Source organism: Poeciliopsis prolifica, unplaced genomic scaffold (genome assembly GCF_027474105.1).
Source record: "Poeciliopsis prolifica strain line A6 unplaced genomic scaffold, Auburn_PproV2 SCAFFOLD009, whole genome shotgun sequence".
NCBI lineage: Eukaryota > Metazoa > Chordata > Actinopteri > Cyprinodontiformes > Poeciliidae > Poeciliopsis > Poeciliopsis prolifica.
The window spans coordinates 9,743,589-9,763,673 of record NW_026562384.1 but is presented as its reverse complement, the minus strand read 5'-3'; the positions used below and the strand labels follow the sequence as shown (position 1 = coordinate 9,763,673).

At 36.6% G+C, this 20,085-nt stretch overlaps 1 protein-coding gene across 1 annotated transcript; it reads left to right on the top strand.

The window, feature by feature from the left end:
• Positions 1-22: 22 nt before the first annotated feature.
• On the top strand, positions 23-18,630 carry cnot6a (CCR4-NOT transcription complex, subunit 6a). Its single transcript, XM_055034054.1, has 12 exons — positions 23-280; positions 1,308-1,429; positions 3,596-3,782; positions 4,000-4,085; positions 4,176-4,280; positions 4,448-4,516; positions 4,991-5,148; positions 9,568-9,722; positions 11,362-11,516; positions 11,715-11,945; positions 13,431-13,633; positions 14,061-18,630. Exons 2-12 carry the CDS (start codon positions 1,318-1,320, stop codon positions 14,274-14,276), a joined length of 1,677 nt encoding a protein of 558 aa, XP_054890029.1. The 5' UTR covers positions 23-280; positions 1,308-1,317; the 3' UTR covers positions 14,277-18,630.
• The last annotated feature ends 1,455 nt before the right edge of the window (positions 18,631-20,085 follow it).

Genomic DNA, 20,085 nt, shown 5'->3' with positions numbered 1-20,085 from the left:
AGTGGTCTTTGAGGCATATTTGTAAATTTATTGCACATATCTATGTTTGTCTATCCATCACAAAATGGTCCACCAATCTAAAAGCATAGGTTTCTATTTATTGTGGTTCAACAGCTGGTTGGACCTTCTAGACGGCAGCCAATAGGATGCAGCGCTGTTATCGAGCGAGAGAAAAAAAATCCTTACAGTCGCCATGATACAGCAGCGGAAACGGGGAAGAAGTAGCTAGAAAACAAAAGAGAACACGCAGTCGTCCTCGCGATTTGGTATGCTCTTGCAGGTAAAATGAAACCCTCTGTGTTATACCCTCGTATTCATGTAAACATCTTTGGGGTTATTGTACACAGATCTCCCTTCGTGTAGCAAAGTATTTCAATAGGAACTCGGTCAGCTTCAAATAATTGAGATGTTAGCTTTTAGCTTATAGGCTAGCCAGGCTAAGCTAAATGCTCGCAGTTGCTTGCAAGTTAATCGTTTCGGGCCTGTTTTAAGAGCGCAGGTGTTTTTTTTCCATTCAATAGCAATTATTATTGCTTTTGAAACAGAAAGTAGGCGAAAGTGGCGTTTGGCGTGTATTCGTGGCCTTGTGTTTATGCGCAATTCAGTGCTTTGCTATTATGTAAACAACAAGTGCACACAATATTTTCAAATGTATCCAGCATTTTATTTTTTTGACGTTTTTTGAAAAGGCTTCGGACTGTGGTAACTAAGGTTTAATACTAATTTAAATTGGCCTTTTCAGCAGATTGCTCGTCTGCGAGGTAGTTGGGGATCTGGGTTTGTTATGTAGTCCGATAGCTGCCAATTTAGGTTAAGCTAGGCTAATCAGTTAGCGTCACCGAGGAGAACAATCGGTGAGAGTATCTTTGTTTATCTTGGCTTTTTCGCTGTGCAGTTTTTTATTTTATTTTATCCTGAACAAAATCTTGTTTAGTTGTAAAATTTCCGTTTTTCTAAATCTGGCGGGAAGATTCTATAATGTATTCTCTAGGTGTTCCGCTTTTAACTTATGTAACAACAAAGAAATCAGTCTTTATATCAATATGTGGCACGTTTTCTTAGAAAATATTGCTTTTGATGCACAGTTAGATCATGATCTTGTTAACATTTTTGAACGGTTTTAATAAGTGTTGACATTTGTCTGCAGAGTTGTTGAATAATAAAATTGACAGCCTCATCATCCTGTAGATGGGGATACTGAACTATAGTTTCAGGCCAAAACCATAGGCTATGTCTTCCAATTTATTGCATATTGACGGACTTTTTATATTCACCACTGACAGCTTTATTACACACAATTTCTGTAGTGTTATAGGAATGCCCAAGGAAAAATATGACCCGCCGGATCCCAGGCGGATGTATACAATTATGTCTAGCGAGGAGGCAGCAAATGGGAAGAAGTCATACTGGGCTGAGCTGGAAATTAGTGGTAAGTTTCTTCTCTTGTAGGAAATGCAGAGAATCTTGCTGTGATTGTTTTATGCTTCCGACTGGAAAACCTTTAATTTGTCTGCAACCTTTAAGACTGGGGGTTTTAATTGTTTTTCAGTTAAAGGTATTGTGCATGTCTTTAGCAAATTAATTGTTTTGTTAGTTGATTTTGTAGCTATATTTTCAACACTTATGTTGAAGCAAAGGATTATGACTATAAGAAGATTTAAATACCCCAAATAATTCCAAAAATTTGTGATGAAAAATTTTGATAGCCACACAATATGAAAAGTAAAATTTTGATAATGTCCCATTTGCTTTAGAGGATCTAAGTGAGCCGACATGTAATAGCCATATTATTCAACATAAAGTTCATATTTGTTACTGCACAATATTTTCTTACTTTGATCAACAGCAATAGAATATTCTGGGATGTACAAAAAGCTATTCAGTGTGGACTCAATGTAAACAGTATATTTAATCCTAAAATTGTCTAAATTATGTCAATTTATTCATGGTATTGAATACCGTATCCAATACCGTCAAATTAATAAACTAATATCTCAAATCGGTTGTATTTTTTCTTATTAACGTAACTGAGAACATTACCTGGTGTACACATAAGTTGTTTAATGGATTTCATTCCATTTACGTAAATTTGAACACAATTTTGTCAAACTGAAACTTAAAATAAAACATGAAGAGAAAGACAGTTGTTTTTCCTGTTATCAGGAAATCTCAAAACTTCAAGTCAAATTGGCCAATAAAAAGTTTTTCAGTAGAAGTCACAGTTGGTAGCATAGTCCTTGATGAACACATTAGAGGGCAAAAGCCAGCTATGTGTTCACTGATGTTATTTACATATGTTTTGTAATCAATAGAACATGTATAAATAAGCCCCAATCCTTGTCATACTAAAATGTATTCCATTTTTTAATGTCAACATAAAATGTTATGATTTTATTGATTATTTTACATTATGAAAATAATACAGAACTGTTGCTGCTGGAGGCTGTTCAGTGATTTTTAATTTCTTGTTGTAAAAACAAATGCAACACAAAACTCTTTTAATAATTTGGAAAAAAAATATAGAATTTTTTTAAATTCACCAATGAAATTATTTTTCACCAGTCGTGTTGCAGCATTCTCAGATGGAGTCATGTAAGCCCCTTTACCTTTGATTTTCACCAAAGGTTCTAAAGTAGAATGATCTCTGGGCTGTTTGCTGGTTATGTGATTGATGGTCTTTGCTTTCCCATATGCTGCATTATTGTCGTAAAAATTATTATGTGGCATATTATGAGAATGAGAAAAATGTTTAAATTTCAATGTCTGCCTGTGTGTTTTTTGTAGAGGTAATGAGTGCCATCTGCTCTGATTGTTTATCTGACACAAAACTCCATATTGATGAAAACTTACCAAGAGATTGCTCAGGATTTTTTTTTTATTATTATTTTGGGGGAGGTGGGTTGTCATGGTAAATATTTATAATGGTAGTTATACTACAAAAATTTGTTTCATAACCAATTTCTCAGTGCGAATCTGAGTTTGTATGTAAACAGAAAAGTTAGCTTTGTTCCCTGGTCTTTAAAAACAGACACATATGCAGGGAAGACATTTCTCCAAATGTTGCATTGTCATTCTGATTCAATGTTTCGAAGTCCAGCGTCTGGCCTTTAGGTTTAACCTGCAACCCTTGCTTGTGCACATGATGCCACCATGTTCCCAAAAATCTCAACTTAAATCTTAGTGTGATAAATGTCCAGATGCTTGTTTTAGCAAACATTATTTATTTACTGTGGAAGAATGGCCTCATTGCAAAATATAATTGCTTAATTTTTTAGGTGCTCTATAAGGATCGAGTCACGTCTGCCAATATCCAACATCAATTTGTAGGTTCATTGGTAGATCAGAAGAGGACAATGAGAATTATTTATAATTTAATATAAATGTAATATTTTCAGACACAACTGGGATCTGCTTGTTTTGTGGAGTGTCTTAGAATATTTAGTGTTTTTTTTTTCATTTTTATTATAGTGATACTAAATTCTGAAGTTGTTTAGGTCCCCCCCTTTTTTTCTTTTTTAACTACAGTTAAAAATTGTATAATTGTGATATAAGACACTAAATGCATGTAAATTTTTCTTTGCGTTTTTTTCTGCAGGCCGAGTAAGGAGTCTCAGCACCGCCCTGTGGTCTCTCACCCACCTCACTGCCCTGCACCTCAGTGACAACTCTCTGTCACGCATCCCGCCAGACATTGCCAAACTACACAACCTGGTGTACCTGGATCTCTCATCCAACAAGATCAGGAGCCTGCCGGCAGAGCTCGGCAACATGGTGTCTCTCAGGTCAGTGATGCCAGGTTACATAATGCAATTAGTGCAGAGATAAAGAGGGCAGCCACCACAAGTTGCTTGTGCGTTTGGACTCTGTTCATTATTTAATTACATAAACGCTGAGAAGTATGAAGGTTTTGGTCTAAATCGTAACACAGGGAGTGTGGTAAACTGTTTCCAAGATAATAATGTTTTTTTTTTTAATATATATCTTATTTGGTCTCTGCAGGGAATTGCTTTTAAATAACAACCAGTTGCGAGTTCTCCCATTTGAATTGGGAAAACTTTTTCAGTTACAGACACTGGGGTTAAAAGGTAAGAGGCTTGCACAAGTTTTTTTATTTTTTTTTATTTTAAGCCTTAAATCTGGTTCTTGAGGCAGGCTGATAATCTCTTCCTTTCCAGGAAACCCACTTGCACAAGAAATTATGAGCCTCTATCAGGAACCTGACGGCACACGGAGACTGCTCAGCTACTTGTTAGACAATCTGGCAGGGGCTATTAAGCGCAGTGAGTATTTAGCATCCTCTGCTAACCTGAGCCTGGAGCCTGAAGTGTATTTTTGGTTTTCTTTTGTGATATTATGTGCATAAATAATATGTCAAATTTATTAATTCAAAAACTAAATTTAAACACTTCATTTTTTTATATTGACTTGTTTTTCTTCTTCTGAACAGTACCAACAGAGCAGCCACCAGCTAGGTCATGGATCTCGCTCCAGGAACCAGACCGAACACGTCCAGCAAGTAAGGCTGATGTACACACACCATAACTTTAAACAAATATTAGAAATGTTTTTTTTTTCTTTGTTTCATTTTATTACTGTTTTTGTGTTCCCCCCCCTTACATTTTATACATGTTGAAGCAAAATCAGGTTTATTTGCATCTGCGGGATCTTGATTGTTTGTTACTGTTGAAAATGTATCACAAAAATAAGGCTGATATATAAATGTCAAAGTGAGTGTTAAGATAGTTTTATTTATATGTTTTATTTTAAACAATCAAAATAGTCAGTTTTTCAAATTGCTTGTAATAAGACATTATCATACTAATATTCTATATTTTCTGGCTAAATTGAACAACTCTGTTTTATGGCAGAATTTAAAGCTCTGTAGCTTTAAAAGTTTCTCCTTTTCGGTATAAATCAGCAACATATGAGGACTTGGCTCATTTCTGTTCAACTAAGTGCATTTCTTTTGGTTTCTGTTTCCTTTTCATAGCACTGTTCTCAGTTATGTGTTACAATGTGCTGTGCGATAAGTATGCCACACGACAGCTGTACGGCTACTGCCCCTCCTGGGCTTTGAACTGGGAGTACAGGAAGAAATCTATCATGCAGGAAATCCTAGGCTGCAATGCAGACATCATAAGTTTGCAGGTAAGAAAAGATAAAGGATGCTTAAAGTTAAAAAAGTTGTTTTTTTTGTTCATTATATTAATACCAAAAAGTTTTTAAAAACATCTTTTTGTGAAAAGATACAATTTTGGCCCTACATCACATGATTACACAAACAATCTCCATGATGTGCATTACGCAAGATGACATCCTTAGAAAAACATCACATACAAGTCAGATTATTAGTCAGATAGTGTACCTCACTATTGTAAAATAAATATTACTTACTGTACTTTTTTTTCAATAACTATGGATTTAATGGGACTAGACAGGAGGGAATGATCAGATCAATCATTGTTGTTAGAATGAGAGAAAAGATTTTCACTCAGTTATTTAGAAAACTGTTGCTTGATGATTAATACCTGACTGGAATAACTCAAAAATGAATGTACTCAAAACCTTTTTCTTTGTTATAATGTTCAAACAATCTGCTATAAGCTTTTCCTGTAAATCACTCCAAACTCACCTGACACTTTATTAGGCACGCCTCTGCAAGCGGTTCTTCATTTAATTGAACGCTAAATTAAGTTGTGGTGGAACGGGAAATTAATTTTAACAATATTCAGCCAACAAATCTGCAGGATTTGCAATTCTGTCATGTCGGTATGGACCAAAATATGTGAGGAATATTTCTGACGCGTTGTTGAATTTATGCCATGAGGGGTTGAGGCAGTTTTGAAAGCAAAGACAATCCATCCAGGCACTAGCTTGACATTACTATGAAAGTTTAGTGTCCCACTAATTTCCAGTAGATTGTGTGATATTCATACAGTGACTTTGTTGTCAGTAATGAGTTCTAATTAAGTTAAGAAATCTAATGAAAGTAAACATTTTACTTATTGTAAGTAGAGGTGGTTATGGCAGTATATGCCCTTTTGCCCACTGGTTGAAACTTCTTTGTTTGCAAAGTACATATTTTTGTTGTGGACTATCTTATTAGTTTTAAGAAAGTCTGAGTATTTTTTTAATTGATTACAAAACTAAAAGTTTTTAACTAAAAACTATGAAGCATTTTTTAAAGAGAACTTGAATGATAATGTGCAATTTCATGTTGAATAATTGTGTTAAGTGATGAGTCTTCACATAATATCAGCATAACAATTTCAGTTGTTGGCGTTCAATTTGAGACACTTTACTAAAACTTTTTTTTTTGTGATTTCTGACGACTTTTTGGCTTTTTTTCTTACTCCTGACCACACTGTTAGGTGAGGGTTACTTTTTCTGTAAATTTCTCAGATTCTTTGGAGTTCATAAAGAGCCATATTCTTCTCTACCCAGACTGTTTTGAATTATTGTAATTATAGCTTAATTATGTTCCATAAGCAGCCACTTGATTAGGATATGTACATGCTACATGTAGTTTTCCGTTTCCATCTGCCAATGTCGACTGGGGTTTAATACTGTTCTTAGTTTGAAAAAGCTGTGTTCAGGTTTGCTGGCTGGCTCTGACCTTCCCTTGCAGATTTTAGCTGGTTTGCTGGTCCAGACATTTGCATGTAACATTATTTGCTTATTGTAAATATCTGCGCATGTTTGTGAGACGTTTATAAACTTACCCGTTGGACTAATGTAATGGACCTTTATACGCTGTTCCTCTTGCTCTCAGTGTCTGCTGGGATCAATCAATCAAATTTTATTTGTATAGCACATTTCAGCTACAAGGCATTTCAAAGTGCTTTACATCATAAACACAAAACACAAAGGCATGCAACATAGAATAAAATACCAAGTTTTTTTTTTTCTTTTCCCTTTTTCCTTTCCTTTCTTCCCCCTTCCCTTTGTCACGGAATTTAAGCGCCTGTTACCGCCGGACTCCGCCGTCCGTTTAACCACGGGTATTCGCCGGGCCCCGTTGCCCACAACAGGAAAAAAAAAGATTACATACATATCCACAAAATCAAATCCATACATATTACATTTCAAATACAATTCTTAACAGGTGCGTTTTTTCTTGAGATTTGAAGGAAGTCAGGGTTTCCGCTGTTTTACAGTTTTCTGGAAGTTTGTTCCAAATTTTTGGTGCATAGATGCTGAAAGCTGCTTCTCCTCTTTTGGTTCTGGTTCTTGGGATGCAGAGCAGACCAGAACCAGAAGACCTGAGAGGTCGGGAAGGTTGATACAACAACAGCAGATCTTTGATGTATTGTGGTGCTAAACCGTTCAGTGATTTATAAACTAACAACAGTATTTTAAAATCTATTCTTTGAGCTACTGGGAGCCAGTGGAGGGACTTTAAAACTGGTGTTATGTGCTCTATCTTCCTTGTTGTAGTGAGAACGCGAGCAGCAGCGTTCTGGATCAACTGCAGCTGTTTGATTGATTTGTTGGACAGGCCTGTGAAGATGCTGTTGCAATAATCAATGCGACTAAAGACAAACGCATGGATGAGTTTCTCTAGATCTGGCTGAGACATTAGTCCTCTAATCCTGGAGATGTTCTTCAGGTGATAGAAGGCTGATTTTGTTACTGTCTTTATGTGGCTCTGGAGGTTCAAGTCCGAGTCCATCACTACTCCCAGGTTTCGGGCCTGATCGCTAGTTTTTAGTTGTAATAACTGAAGCTGTGCATTGACTCTAGATCGTTCCTCTTTAGGTCTCCACCCAACCACTGCTGTAGGTAGTAGAGCATATCAGTCACCTTTATTATTGCTACAAAACTTGTAAAAGATGGAAAAAAATTACATCATATTAATTTTTAAGGTTTAATGTATACTATCACAGAAAAATCTAATTATTATAGTTCATAAATATAGGTAGATACAATCTGAATTAAACAGCACCCATTACTTCATACATTCATCTGACAGGAAATTAACAAAAAGGGTTTGTGAGCTAAATCTTATCAAATCAATAACTTTTAGAAACGTCATTAGCAGCTGGATCATAGTGTAACAATCTTTTGTGACCTCATTAAGCCCAGTTCACACTACACAATTTTAGAATTGTCGGCCGATTCTCAAAACGTGAGAGATCACACACTAGCTGATTTAAAATTGTAGGTATGACGGGTTCGATCGTAGAGTGTGAGGTTCCACTTAAGGACATTTCAATTCCAGATATGAAATCCCTAAAAATTCTGCACACCTGAATTTAGAGTAAACAAACATGGACAACGACGTTGAAGCAGAAACTTTAGTTTGTGGACTTATTTTGACCCAAAAAAGACGTAACCAAAAATCAAAGCTTTGGATTAAGAACTGAGACATTGCGAGCAAGAACTGTATTTGTTGCATCACAATAGTTTTTTTTTTTCCTCATAATAAATACTGGTTTTAATTTTTACATTTTTTTTCGGTTTTCTCATTTAATTAAACGGTACAGTTTACTTATAATTTTATGATTTTTTTTTCCTGTGTTGACGTAGAATATATGCATGGACCTTTTTCAGAAAATTGAATGATTGAAACATCAGGGTAGCTTTAACTAAAAAAAAAGCATTTCCTAGTTAACAAGGATAAAGGTTTACTTATGGTTTTATGAGATCTAATTACTTCTAAAGCACATTCATTCATTGTAGCACTAATGAGTAGCAGAAGAGTAACCAGGTTCATCAATTGCCATCGCAATTTTGCTCCAGCTTTTTTTTTTTTTTTTCATTTCTGTTGTGATACTCTTTCCCATATCACAAGTTATATCATGAAGCTGAAGGAAAAAGGAGAAATCAAACTAAGATCAGAGCGAGAGTTTAGCAGTTCAACAAATAGAATTTGACCTTCAGACAATCCTATGATCTTTCTGCTGCAGCAGATTATGGACGCATTGTAATAATTCACAAACTAACATAGTCATGTTGCCCAGGTTGTGGTTCCTTTTTCTAAGAACTATAAAACACACACATTCAGGTGTTTAAACTTACATAAGATCCATTTGAGATTATAATTATTAACCACAAAGGGAGGGAGAAATTGCCTAGCTGTTCCTTTATATAGGAGCTCAAACTTGCAATACACTGGAAAGACAAAGGGATTACAAAGTTATTCACATTTATACAATAAAGTATATGCACAGTTTCTACAATACAATACAGTTTTATTTTGTTTCCAAATGGCAAAACAAAATTGTAAATTTTTTGTTTGGGACAACAAAATTTTTTTTGTTAAATGGCATATCCTCCATTTAACAGTTGTTTAATGGAGGATATGCCTTAATTATTTTTCCCCAGATGTTGGTGTCTCTGCTCCATTGCCATCATAACACTTTGCTAGAGCTAGATAATTTTCTGCCTTAAGTAATGTAATTCCACTACAAAGATATTATTCACATTTGTTGACAAATTTTTTAAACATGATTCAATATATAGTAATATCTCAGTAAAACAGATAAATAAATTGATTTATCTGTTTGAGGTTTCAGAAATGTGCACCATTATATTAGCAGTTTATATCATCTTGTTCATTTGCAGGAAGTGGAAACGGAGCAGTACTTCAATTTCTTCTTGCCAGAGTTGAAAGAGCAGGGATACGACGGGTTCTTCAGTCCAAAGTCACGAGCTAGAACGATGTCCGAGTCGGATCGTAAACATGTGGATGGATGTGCAATCTTCTTCAAAACAGAAAAGTGAGTAGTCCCAACATTATTCCCATTGGAATAATGTTGAAATATAGATTGAAAAAACGTCTGTTGTTGCCGGCTGTTTTATTTTTGGATCAGAACTTGCGCTGTCAGAATATTTAAAGAAATCTATGGAACAATAGATTTCTTTCTTTTAAGAAGAAAAAACATCATAATTTTTCTTTTCAATATGATTTTTTTTTTAAATACCTTTAGTCTTTGCATTTTGACACCATTTCGTATGAAATGTCAACAGGTTTTCAAGTTATGAATTATATAATTATGGGGTGTGACATCTGGGAAAACAAGAATAAGTCTAATTAAGCTCATTTTATTTGTGCTAATAAATAAAACATAAAAATTCAAAATGTAAATGGTTTAAGAATTTCTTCTTAAACCAAAGAAGAAATTAACAAAAATAAGTCCTGGTTCAGTCACAATACAACTCCAGAGGAAAAAATATTTCTATTAACCATTAAGGGTGTATTGACACAGTGCAATGTGAATGCAAACTACAGGTCTGAAAATGTCATAAATGTTGCAATTTTAGTCCCCAATCGAACCAAGTCTACCAGACTAAAAGGCTAAAACTTAAAAGGCTCTAAAAACTTAAAAGAAATGTAATTCTGTAAGCAAGATGAAGTGAAAAGAATTTGAGCTTCTGCACAAAATCACCACATTCACTGCTAATTATGGAGGTGGGTAATTACATTACATTTACTTGAGCAAGTTTTTGTAAAAAAAAATAATTGTAAGAGTAGTTTTACTACACAGTACTTTTTACTTGAGTAACATTATGTGAAATATCACTATTTGAATAAAGTTTTTTGTTTGAACACCGGCGCTGATGTTTTGATGTTAGTTTGTATCTGAAGATATGTGAAAAACAGCAAACACTCTCAGTGGAAGTTTGCATTACTTGTAGTATTACTTTAATAAGTTTTATATTAAAAATGTATAAAAAAATAAATTCATCTTCAAAATATAAAAGATTATGCATAAATTTTTTGCTGTTTGACATCATTTTTAAACGTTAAGTCAGTGGTTCTCATCGGTTATTCAGGACTTGAACAGCATTTATAGCAAATACTTTTTTCCTCCTGAGTAAAAAGTTTCAAAAAGCTGTGCCACTCATACTTCAGTACAATTTTTGGGTTCTCTACCCAACTCCAGAGTTAAACATGTTAGCATTCAACAACTTTTAAAAAAAAAAAGCATAATTCATTTATTTTTCTTTTTTTTTCTAGCTCATCAGCTAGAGAAACTACATTTCTGTAGTTTTTTCTGCACCCTAACCCATACCTGAGCTTGGAGAGCACACAGAGCTCTATTTATATCTTATTTTGATACTTGACAGTTTTTAAAAATCTTGTTCTTGTTCGTTAAGAAGTAATTAATCCATTGAGAGCCAACCAAAGGCTTTTGTCCATTCAAAACATGTTCAAAAGTTTTTTTTTTTGGGGGGGGCCCTCATGAATCATTTTGAGCTCCCATTTAAAGCAAAGTTTAAATTTTAATATTTTTTCTTCGTCAATGACCTGAATTGCATCCTGTTGCAGCATACCATAAGAGATGTACTTGGTTTTAAAAACATTTATTCTTCCAATTGCCTGCGAAAGGTTTTTATTTCTTCCTTTTACTCCAGATTCAGCGCTGTGCAGAAGCACACAGTGGAGTTCAACCAGCTGGCCATGGCTAACTCCGAGGGCTCAGAGGCGATGCTGAACAGGGTGATGACCAAGGACAACATCGGAGTAGCTGTATTGCTTGAAGTCCGCAAAGAGATGATGGAAATGTCTTGTGAGTAGTTTTTTTTTTTCCCCCTCATCTTTATTATTTGAATTCTTGCATATTTTGATCTCCTATGTCTTAGATTTTCTTTTACTATTGATCCTTATGTGGCTTTTGTCTGTAACTAAACTATTGTAGCTTAAGGAGTCCTAAGATGCATAAATGTATTTTACATATTGTAAATATGCTCGTGATTGATCTTTTTAGCTGGTAAGTCACTCCACGGCCTGGACAAACAGCTCCTGCTGGTGGCAAACGCCCACATGCACTGGGATCCCGAGTACTCGGATGTCAAGTTGGTCCAGACCATGATGTTCCTGTCAGAGGTGAAGAATATCGTGGACAAGGCAACACGCAGCTTCAAGCTGTCCACCTCTGGTGAGACCAGTGCCATTCCACTGGTGCTGTGTGCTGACCTCAACTCCTTACCCGACTCTGGTAAGTAAGCAAGAGCAACAGTTTAATATGACCATTATAATTATGGGGATGTGGGAGTTTTAATTGATTGGCGTAAGATCCCACAGCTTTCATTCAAAAACTGCCTTTTCCTTCTGATATCGCCATATTGCACTGCTAATTATGGCATTGTATTTGTGCCACCATTCAGAGCGCACAGTGAGATTGATGTGAGCGCATGTCTATATTTCATCAAGCGATAATTTGTGGTCCTTGCTTATAAATTTTTACGCTCGCTCATTCAAAATGTGTTCTGGCGCTTGCACCTTCTCAAGGGTGTGAGTGCCACCCATAAGTGAATGCACTTAACCCCATGTATGCATTCACAATTTAGCAAAGTATATGGTAATGAACCATAAACAATTTTGGATTAAAATGTTAAAAAAATGTTATAAAACGCATTACATGCATCTCCATCCCCATGTTTCCCCTTTAAGCTGCAGGCAGCAGCAAATCTCTTCAAGGAAGGAATGATAATCAAGTCTAACGTTGCCCACAATATTGCAGAAGAACTTCTCTTTCCTAAGTCTGACATAATTCTTTCACCTAAAAAGGGCTTGACCGTAGCAAGACGTTCAGTTTGATTTATTCATGAGCTTTTCAGGAGTGTTGAAACATTTGGACTCATTTAGTTTTTCTTCTATTTCTTCCTTTAAATTTATCTTGATGATATTTGTGCAATTTGATTCAAATAAATACCTTTATGTTTACTCGATAATAAATCATTTACAAATCAATATTACCTTTATGGACAGTAATAACAAAAACAATAAAACTTTGAAGTTAAATTTGATGCAGTTGAAAATTTTGTGCATCTTGCGTTTGTTCTGGTGCTCCTAAGAAAAAAAAGGCTCCAGTGTAAGAAGTCAGACTACAGGTCTGGTTAAACCAAGAATAATACTAAAAGGAAACATTTGCTGTTTTAAACAAAACAATTGATACTCAACTTGTAAAAAATGCATATTTGGTATTTCTGGAAGAGATAAGCTGTGTTTTCTTTTAACTGTGGTAAACTTTTCAAAATAAAGATTGCTTCTGGGAAGATTTGCTCTATTTACACAGATTAAGACAGATTAGAAGTTAGAAATGCAGATAAACAAAAGTATAGCCAACTCAAACTGCTTGTAGGGAACCTCCTCTTTTCAATATAGAAAGTACAAGCAAAGCGGATCGTCAGCTAATTTTCCCTCCATCCAGGTCATGTACAGGTCTAAGGTCAGGAAACGACAGTAGTAGTTTAAGGAGGAAGGAGCCAAGGAGTCAGTAGAGATAATTTACGTGAACATACTTTTGTATGTCATTGGAAACACAAACAACAAACACCCCAAAGTCTTGGATTTAAAAGAAAAAGTTTCTGATTATTTAAAATTTCAGAAATTATCATAGAAAGTATATATTTTTTTATTTAAATAACAGACCAACACAGTAGGGCATGTGTCACTTCATGTGTGATGTTTTTTTCCTCAGGTGTAGTCGAGTACCTGAGCACAGGCGGAGTGGACTGCACCCACAAGGATTTCAAGGAGCTTCGCTACAGCGACAGCCTGACCAAATTCAACTGCAACGGCAAGAACAGCACTTCTAATGGCAGGATCACCCACGGCTTCAAGCTCAAGAGCGCCTATGAGAACGGCCTAATGCCTTACACCAATTACACCTTCGACTTTAAGGTAATTTGATAAATAAAACACAAATTTATCCTTTTTTTTAAACCGTTGTCTTTAACCTTTTCTCCTTTTCTTTAAAAACAAGAATCGGTTATCATTTTTGCCATTAGGGGTCTTGAAATATGGTGCAACAATTATGCCAGAGGCTTGATGATGGCTACATAAAGTCGTTCTTTGTATCTTGCTGAGAAATGATGGTTTTTGTCTATATTTCAGGCTGTATGTGTAATTTCAAGCTGTTGGGGTTAGAGAAAATCTGGTTTTTAAAATTCTTTAGAGTTGCTTTCCACTTTATATGGAAACAAAATGGTTGACATTTCTGACAAAAAGTAAAACAAATTGATGTTAATACCAGCGGTGAGTTTATTTATGTCACTCTTGAGCAGCATGAACCGTTTTATTTGCTCACTATAATCCTTCTGTCTCATAGGGTGTCATCGACTATATTTTCTACTCCAAGCCACATCTGAACGTGTTGGGCATCTTGGGCCCCCTGGACCCTCACTGGCTCGTAGAGAACAATGTCAGCGGCTGCCCACACCCCCACATCCCCTCTGACCACTTCTCCCTCTATGCTCAGCTGGAGTTGCTCCTGCCCAACGTGCCCTCCCAGGTCAATGGGCTGCACTTGCCTGCACGCAGGTAGTGAGACCCTGCCATGCCACCAGGGGGAGCTGCGACCACAGCTTCCCCCTCTACCAGCTCTTACCTCCGCCACCTCTGGAGGAGGAAGACCGAAAAACAACGCAACCTGTAAAATATTCGTACAGTGAGGTCTGGCTGACAGGGATTTCGTATAAAATGTTATAGATATTCTATATTTTTCTTTTTTTTCAATCTGTTATTTTTTTCCTTCTTCTTTTTACGTCCTTTTTTAACTGCTTGGTTCAGTCCTGTTTATGTGTCACGTGTTTTGGACTTCCTCTTCTCATCTGATTCACACTCCCACCCCTACATACTTTTTTTATTTTTCTGTCTTTCAAGCTAGAGGGGATGGTAGCTCATTCAGATTCATCACATGAGGCTCTGTGTGGTTTTAATGGGGGAAGCTTAAAAGCGGCTGAGTGGGTGACATTTCGCTGAGAAGCTGCAGAGCTGTCTGTCTGTCCCTGTATAAATCTAAAACCAGCAAAGACAGCAGACTTGTCAGTCTCAGTCCCTTCATGTTTGGCTTGTGCTCGCTATCCATCTGTACTCTGGGCAGCCTGCGTAGATTCTCGGTCTCTCCAAGATACGCACGTTTGGGCTTCGGGTAGAAGCAACTTTTCATCACTAGCTAAGCATCCCAGCAAGCGGATGCGCCGCAGCTGATCCGAGGGGATCTTTCCTGCTGTCATTCTGTGGTGCTCAGGCCTTTCTGTGTGGTCACGGCCTCCTGCGGTGCTATAAGATAGTCCACACCTCTGACCCCTGGTCCTGGTGCATAAGAAGCAGAATTATGTGACATCAGCAGTTTGGAAAAAAAGAAAACGTGAGAAACTGAGAGCAGCTACCATCCTGTTTGCAGACAGTTTCACCCCAGCTTGTATAGTTGTTATGCTAGTCATGTGCTGAGGAGCTCATGTGGCCCAGGAATCACCTTTTTTTTTTTTTGAGTTAGGAGCAAGGGAGCTAGGTCGACCGGCTAAGCGATGGGAGGTAGGGGGGCTTTCACAAACCTTTTTATTGACGTCATTTGCGTTTTGCCAGAGAGCGAAATATGGCTGAGGAGTAAAACCAGCATTCCTCTCTTATCAGGAGATGACCTCCAACTTCACTCATGCAAGATCAAACATGCATACACACACATACACAGGTAATTTTCAGGCAGATGTGTAGCACTGTCTCCAAGGCCAGTAGTGACTCCTCCCTCCACCCCCAGCCATACGTTCACACATAGAAGCAGTGATTTTTCACGAGTGTTTGTACAGAATAGAAACCTAGACTCAGTCTTTACATGATTGTATATGAACCACAAAAAGACCTGTTTTCTGGCATTTTTTTGTACGAAGAGTAAATTATGGTCAGATTAAGAAAAAAAAAAAGATTGTATTGTAAACTATGGCTAAATTTTTATCCAGTTAATGTTAAGATGAATTAATATTACCAGCTTGTACAAAAGACGAAAGAGGAGGCTGCTCGCCGCATTCGCTGTCACTTCTTTGCACTCCCAAGAGATTAACTGTAATGCATCAGTATTGTTTTGGCTAATTTGCTTTGTTGTAAATAGACAGTAAAAAAATTTTTTTTATTATTATTATTATTATTTTTTTTACCTCTTGCTTTCTGCCCATTAACAAAGCCAATGATCCAGGCTGCTGCCGACGGTTTGGACGAAACGACACGCAGCGCCGATTCGCATCTGTTCATCTGGTTCCAAAGCGAAGTGTAAACGACAACACGGAGAAGTCCCGCGCGTACGCCCCGTACTCACTGTAGCAGTTGATGTTGTCTTGCACTATTCACATGCAACGAACGCCCGAGCAGCCTCCTCTCCTTTTATTTTTAAATACTGTTGAGACATTTGTGAAGATTTTATGTCCTTTTTTTTTTTTTTTTTTTTGGTTAATGTTTATTTCATTTTTTTAATGAGATGTGACAATGTAATGATGATGTGTATATCCTTCCTATTCATTGAGCTCTCTAGTAATCAGGTATGCTTTCTCCACCCACCCTCCTCTCCTCTACTGTATGGAACATGAGCAGGGTCGTCTTTATAAATTCACTCAGATTGTTTTTTTTTTTTTGTTTGTTTGTTTTTTTGCCCCCAGTTTACCTAAACCTTCCTTGCTTCCTTCCTGGCCACAAATAGCCCTGAGCTTTTATCCATCACCACCACCATAAACCATCCAACCTCAGACTTTTTCTGCTACTCTTCTCAAATTTTTTTTTTTTAAACATCCTTTGCCCCACTTTTTTGTATAGATTTTCTACGATTGTCATTGCAGCTATAGTGCCATTTGTGGACCACCCCTGCCTCTTGCCTTTGCATTGGAAAGGGTGGAAGAGCCCATTGTTCTTTTTATTCCTGCTGTTTCTGTCACAACGGCCAGCCTGTCAAGTTTCTGTTAATCAGATTTGTTCCATCTCAAAAACAAGTTGAAATCGGTTAAATGTGAGATTATTTGAAATGCACTTAAACGATTCAAACGCAGCTCTTATTATACTTAAACGAGAACTTTTTTATGTCGAATAAGCAAGAAAATGGGAAGTGTCAACTTGGTCCCTGTCTCTTGTTGCTCCTGTTTTTCCCCCTTTGGTGAAAATCGATGTGTCCAAATTGTTTTTTCTTTCCTGAATGGCATTAGTATTGTAGTAGATTTAAAGGGTAGCTTCTTTTTTTTTTGTTTGTCCTTTTTTTTTTTTTTTTTTTGTAAAAGTGTGAATAAAAGATGTACTTCTTATTTTCTTTCTAAAAAGACAGAATTTTTGGTGTTTGTGTAAATCATGATTTCTACAATGACCATGATGATCTGCTGCATTGTTTTTACCCTTCTTTGACTTTTCTTATCCCTTCCACCACAAACCAAATCCTCTGTCAAAATCACGACACGTTGTCTCGATGGGTTGATTGGAGAGGTCGAAGGTTTCCGAAGACGCGGCGTAGAAGGAAGTAACTATCAGTTAAAACCCGACACACGGATGTTTTTTTTCTTCTTTATGTTAAAAACTTTTTTAGCTTTTCAGCTTTACTTTGACTGTCTCTTTGCACTAGCTGGAGAGTGCTGGTGTCCGTAGGTTAGGGCAGCAGAGCTGTCTCACTAGTGGCTGCAGTTCAGTATTTTCAAATACTTTTTGCCGGGTGTTAAAAAAAAAATACAAAAGAATAAAAAACGTGTTTGTATGGCAAATGCTAATGATGTGCCGTTAGACCAGTCCTGTGATAATTTTTTTTCCCTCTACTTCTAGTCCCATCTCATTCTGATCTTGTGCTTTAAGGTGGTTCTATCTGTTAAACTAGCTAGTGATGATATCGAGTCACAAATCTGTTTATTTGTTACTTCTCCTGTTACTTCTAAAGATCTGTCAAATTACAGCAGGATTTGTCACCAGTGGATCATCACATTGCAAGCTTTTTAATTGTTCAAGCTTATTTAGCTTAGTGTTTTTGTTTTTTGTCTGATGGCTGCATCTTTTTGTAACAGTTGCAAACCAAAGCTGCTTGTAGTACAGTTGTGTTGTAGAGGAAACCAATCAACCCTTTTCATTTCTCTCATTTAAAAAGAAAATGAAAATAAATCAAACAAACCTCCATCTTCATGCAAAGTAGGGCTGTAAGAAAAGCAAAGTCGTTTCTCTCTGATCCCTTTTAATTTGTCCTTCCATCAGCTAAACTTGGCAATAATAACCGGAAACTTTCACATTCGGCTGTTTTGTTTTAATCTTTAAAATGTAGCTGTTTAATCCTTCAAAACTGTTTTGCGCATCTTAAATTTGCCTACCTGAATCCTTTCCCCCCACGCCTCACTCTTCCTCTCTCTTTTATCAACCATTTTGTATATTTGCTCATCTTCTTGCCAATTTTAGTGGTAGTTGTTCAATGATCAGGATTGTCTATCTGTAGTCAGCTGAGTACATATATTGATCTGTGTCACTGTGTTTATGCACTGGACCAACTATTGTTTACCATTCATAAAATACCAGCAAATAAGGAAAAAAAAAAAAAGATGAACACTTGCACAATGTTGTAGAATGTCCATTAACCCAGATGAGAAATCAAGGCAGCTGTTTTCAAATCAACACATACTGTTTAAACCTGCAACTGAATGGTAAACAATGCTTTCTGTTGTATCCTTTAGCCGTCCTTTTTATTCTCTTTGGAGTAGTTTTATTCTTTTTATTATACTCTTTTTTTTTTTTTTTCTTTTGACTACAGGTTCTGCTTGTTTCCTTTACACCTATCTATGTATTTTCCTACTTCTGGTTGAAAAATAAATTCTGTATTATCTGTTTCAAGCTGTGTCACCTCCTATTCTTTGCAATGGATATTGAGAATAAATTCTATATCTGTTCTCCTCGTCTTGCCCGTTTTCATTCTCATTTTGTTTCCTCCAAGGCTTATTTTGTCGATGGATGCATTTTGCCTTTATTGCAAAACTTTTTTTTTTCAGTATACGTATTTAAGTATTGCATTTTTAGTCTTTTAAGCATTTTTAGTAGATGCTCAAATACCAGGCCTCTACCCCAACGAACTTGGTTCATATTTCCACAAGTGAGGAACCTAATTTTCAGAAACCTTTTATTGAATTTTATTCGACAAAACAACACAATTTTGTACCTATAGTTTTTAAGTGGAATGAAAAAGACATGGTTTTGGAAATATTTTACAAATAAAAATCTAAGATGTGTGCATTTCCAGTTAACCCTACTGAATCTGTGTGCTGTTTCTTTTGACACAATGTCTCTCCCACGTCTATATAGGTTAAAATTTTAGCTTTTTTTTTATTATTATTTTTTTTTTTTATCAAAAGCTGAAGTAAAATAAAATTGGATTCTCCAGTTTTGACACAGTTGGAGGAAGGACTTGGACTAGGCCAGGGATCCTCAAATCCAAGCTGTGGGAGCAAGTTGTTTCAGGATGGCCTGTCTGGTGACATGGACGCGGTTTGAACAGCCTCACATAACTTGAATATTTCGTGTGATTTTTATTCAAGCGTTTAAAACCAGGTATGTCGCCCCTCTGACGTCATCTGTGAGTAACGTTAAATACTCATTGTAAAAAAAAACAAAAAACAAAAACTAACTCTCGACGTCCAAATAGTTTAATGCTAAGCTAAACGTCGAACTGTCTACGCTGTACAGCAAATGGACACGTTTCCCTTGAGTTTCGGCTGAACTTTGAACCCGTGCCGTTGTGTCCCTCGCAGGCCGGGGGTGATTTGTCTGGCCACACGGTGGCGCCACAGGATCAGCGTCAGACGAGCAGCGGGTTCCGGTCCTGCGTGCGGGTCGCCCTCTGACAGCTGACCTTTTCAGATCGACAGGAATGAAACAGTTGGGACTTTTCACCTTTAACACTTGGAGGGGAAAAAAGGGTTTTCATCAGACAACGAGTACCGTCTTACCTCCAAACGTCCGTGCAGTGAAAGCTGCTCTTTCTGACATCGAAGATTAAAAAATAATAATAGAAAATCATGTTTGCAGTGTGTAGGATTCAGTTTTGTGTGTATATTGTATTCAGCACAGGTGAATTTGGTGGTTCCATCAAGAGATTTTCTATTGCTTGCTTTAGTTGGTGTGGTGTGAAGTAGTGCTTTGCATCCTTGCAGAGAAATGACTGACTCTCAGCCTGATGTTAAAATGTCATGCTGAGCTCTTAGAAGTCTTCCTCTTTAATCAACAAATAAACCTCCAGATCTTGTTCGCTATATTACTAAAAGTTTAGCTTTTCACCTGTCATGTTTTTTTTTTTTTTTTTACTTTCCGTTTTTGATAACTCTTGGTATGCTGGTAGAGTGAACCTAAATTTGTATGCG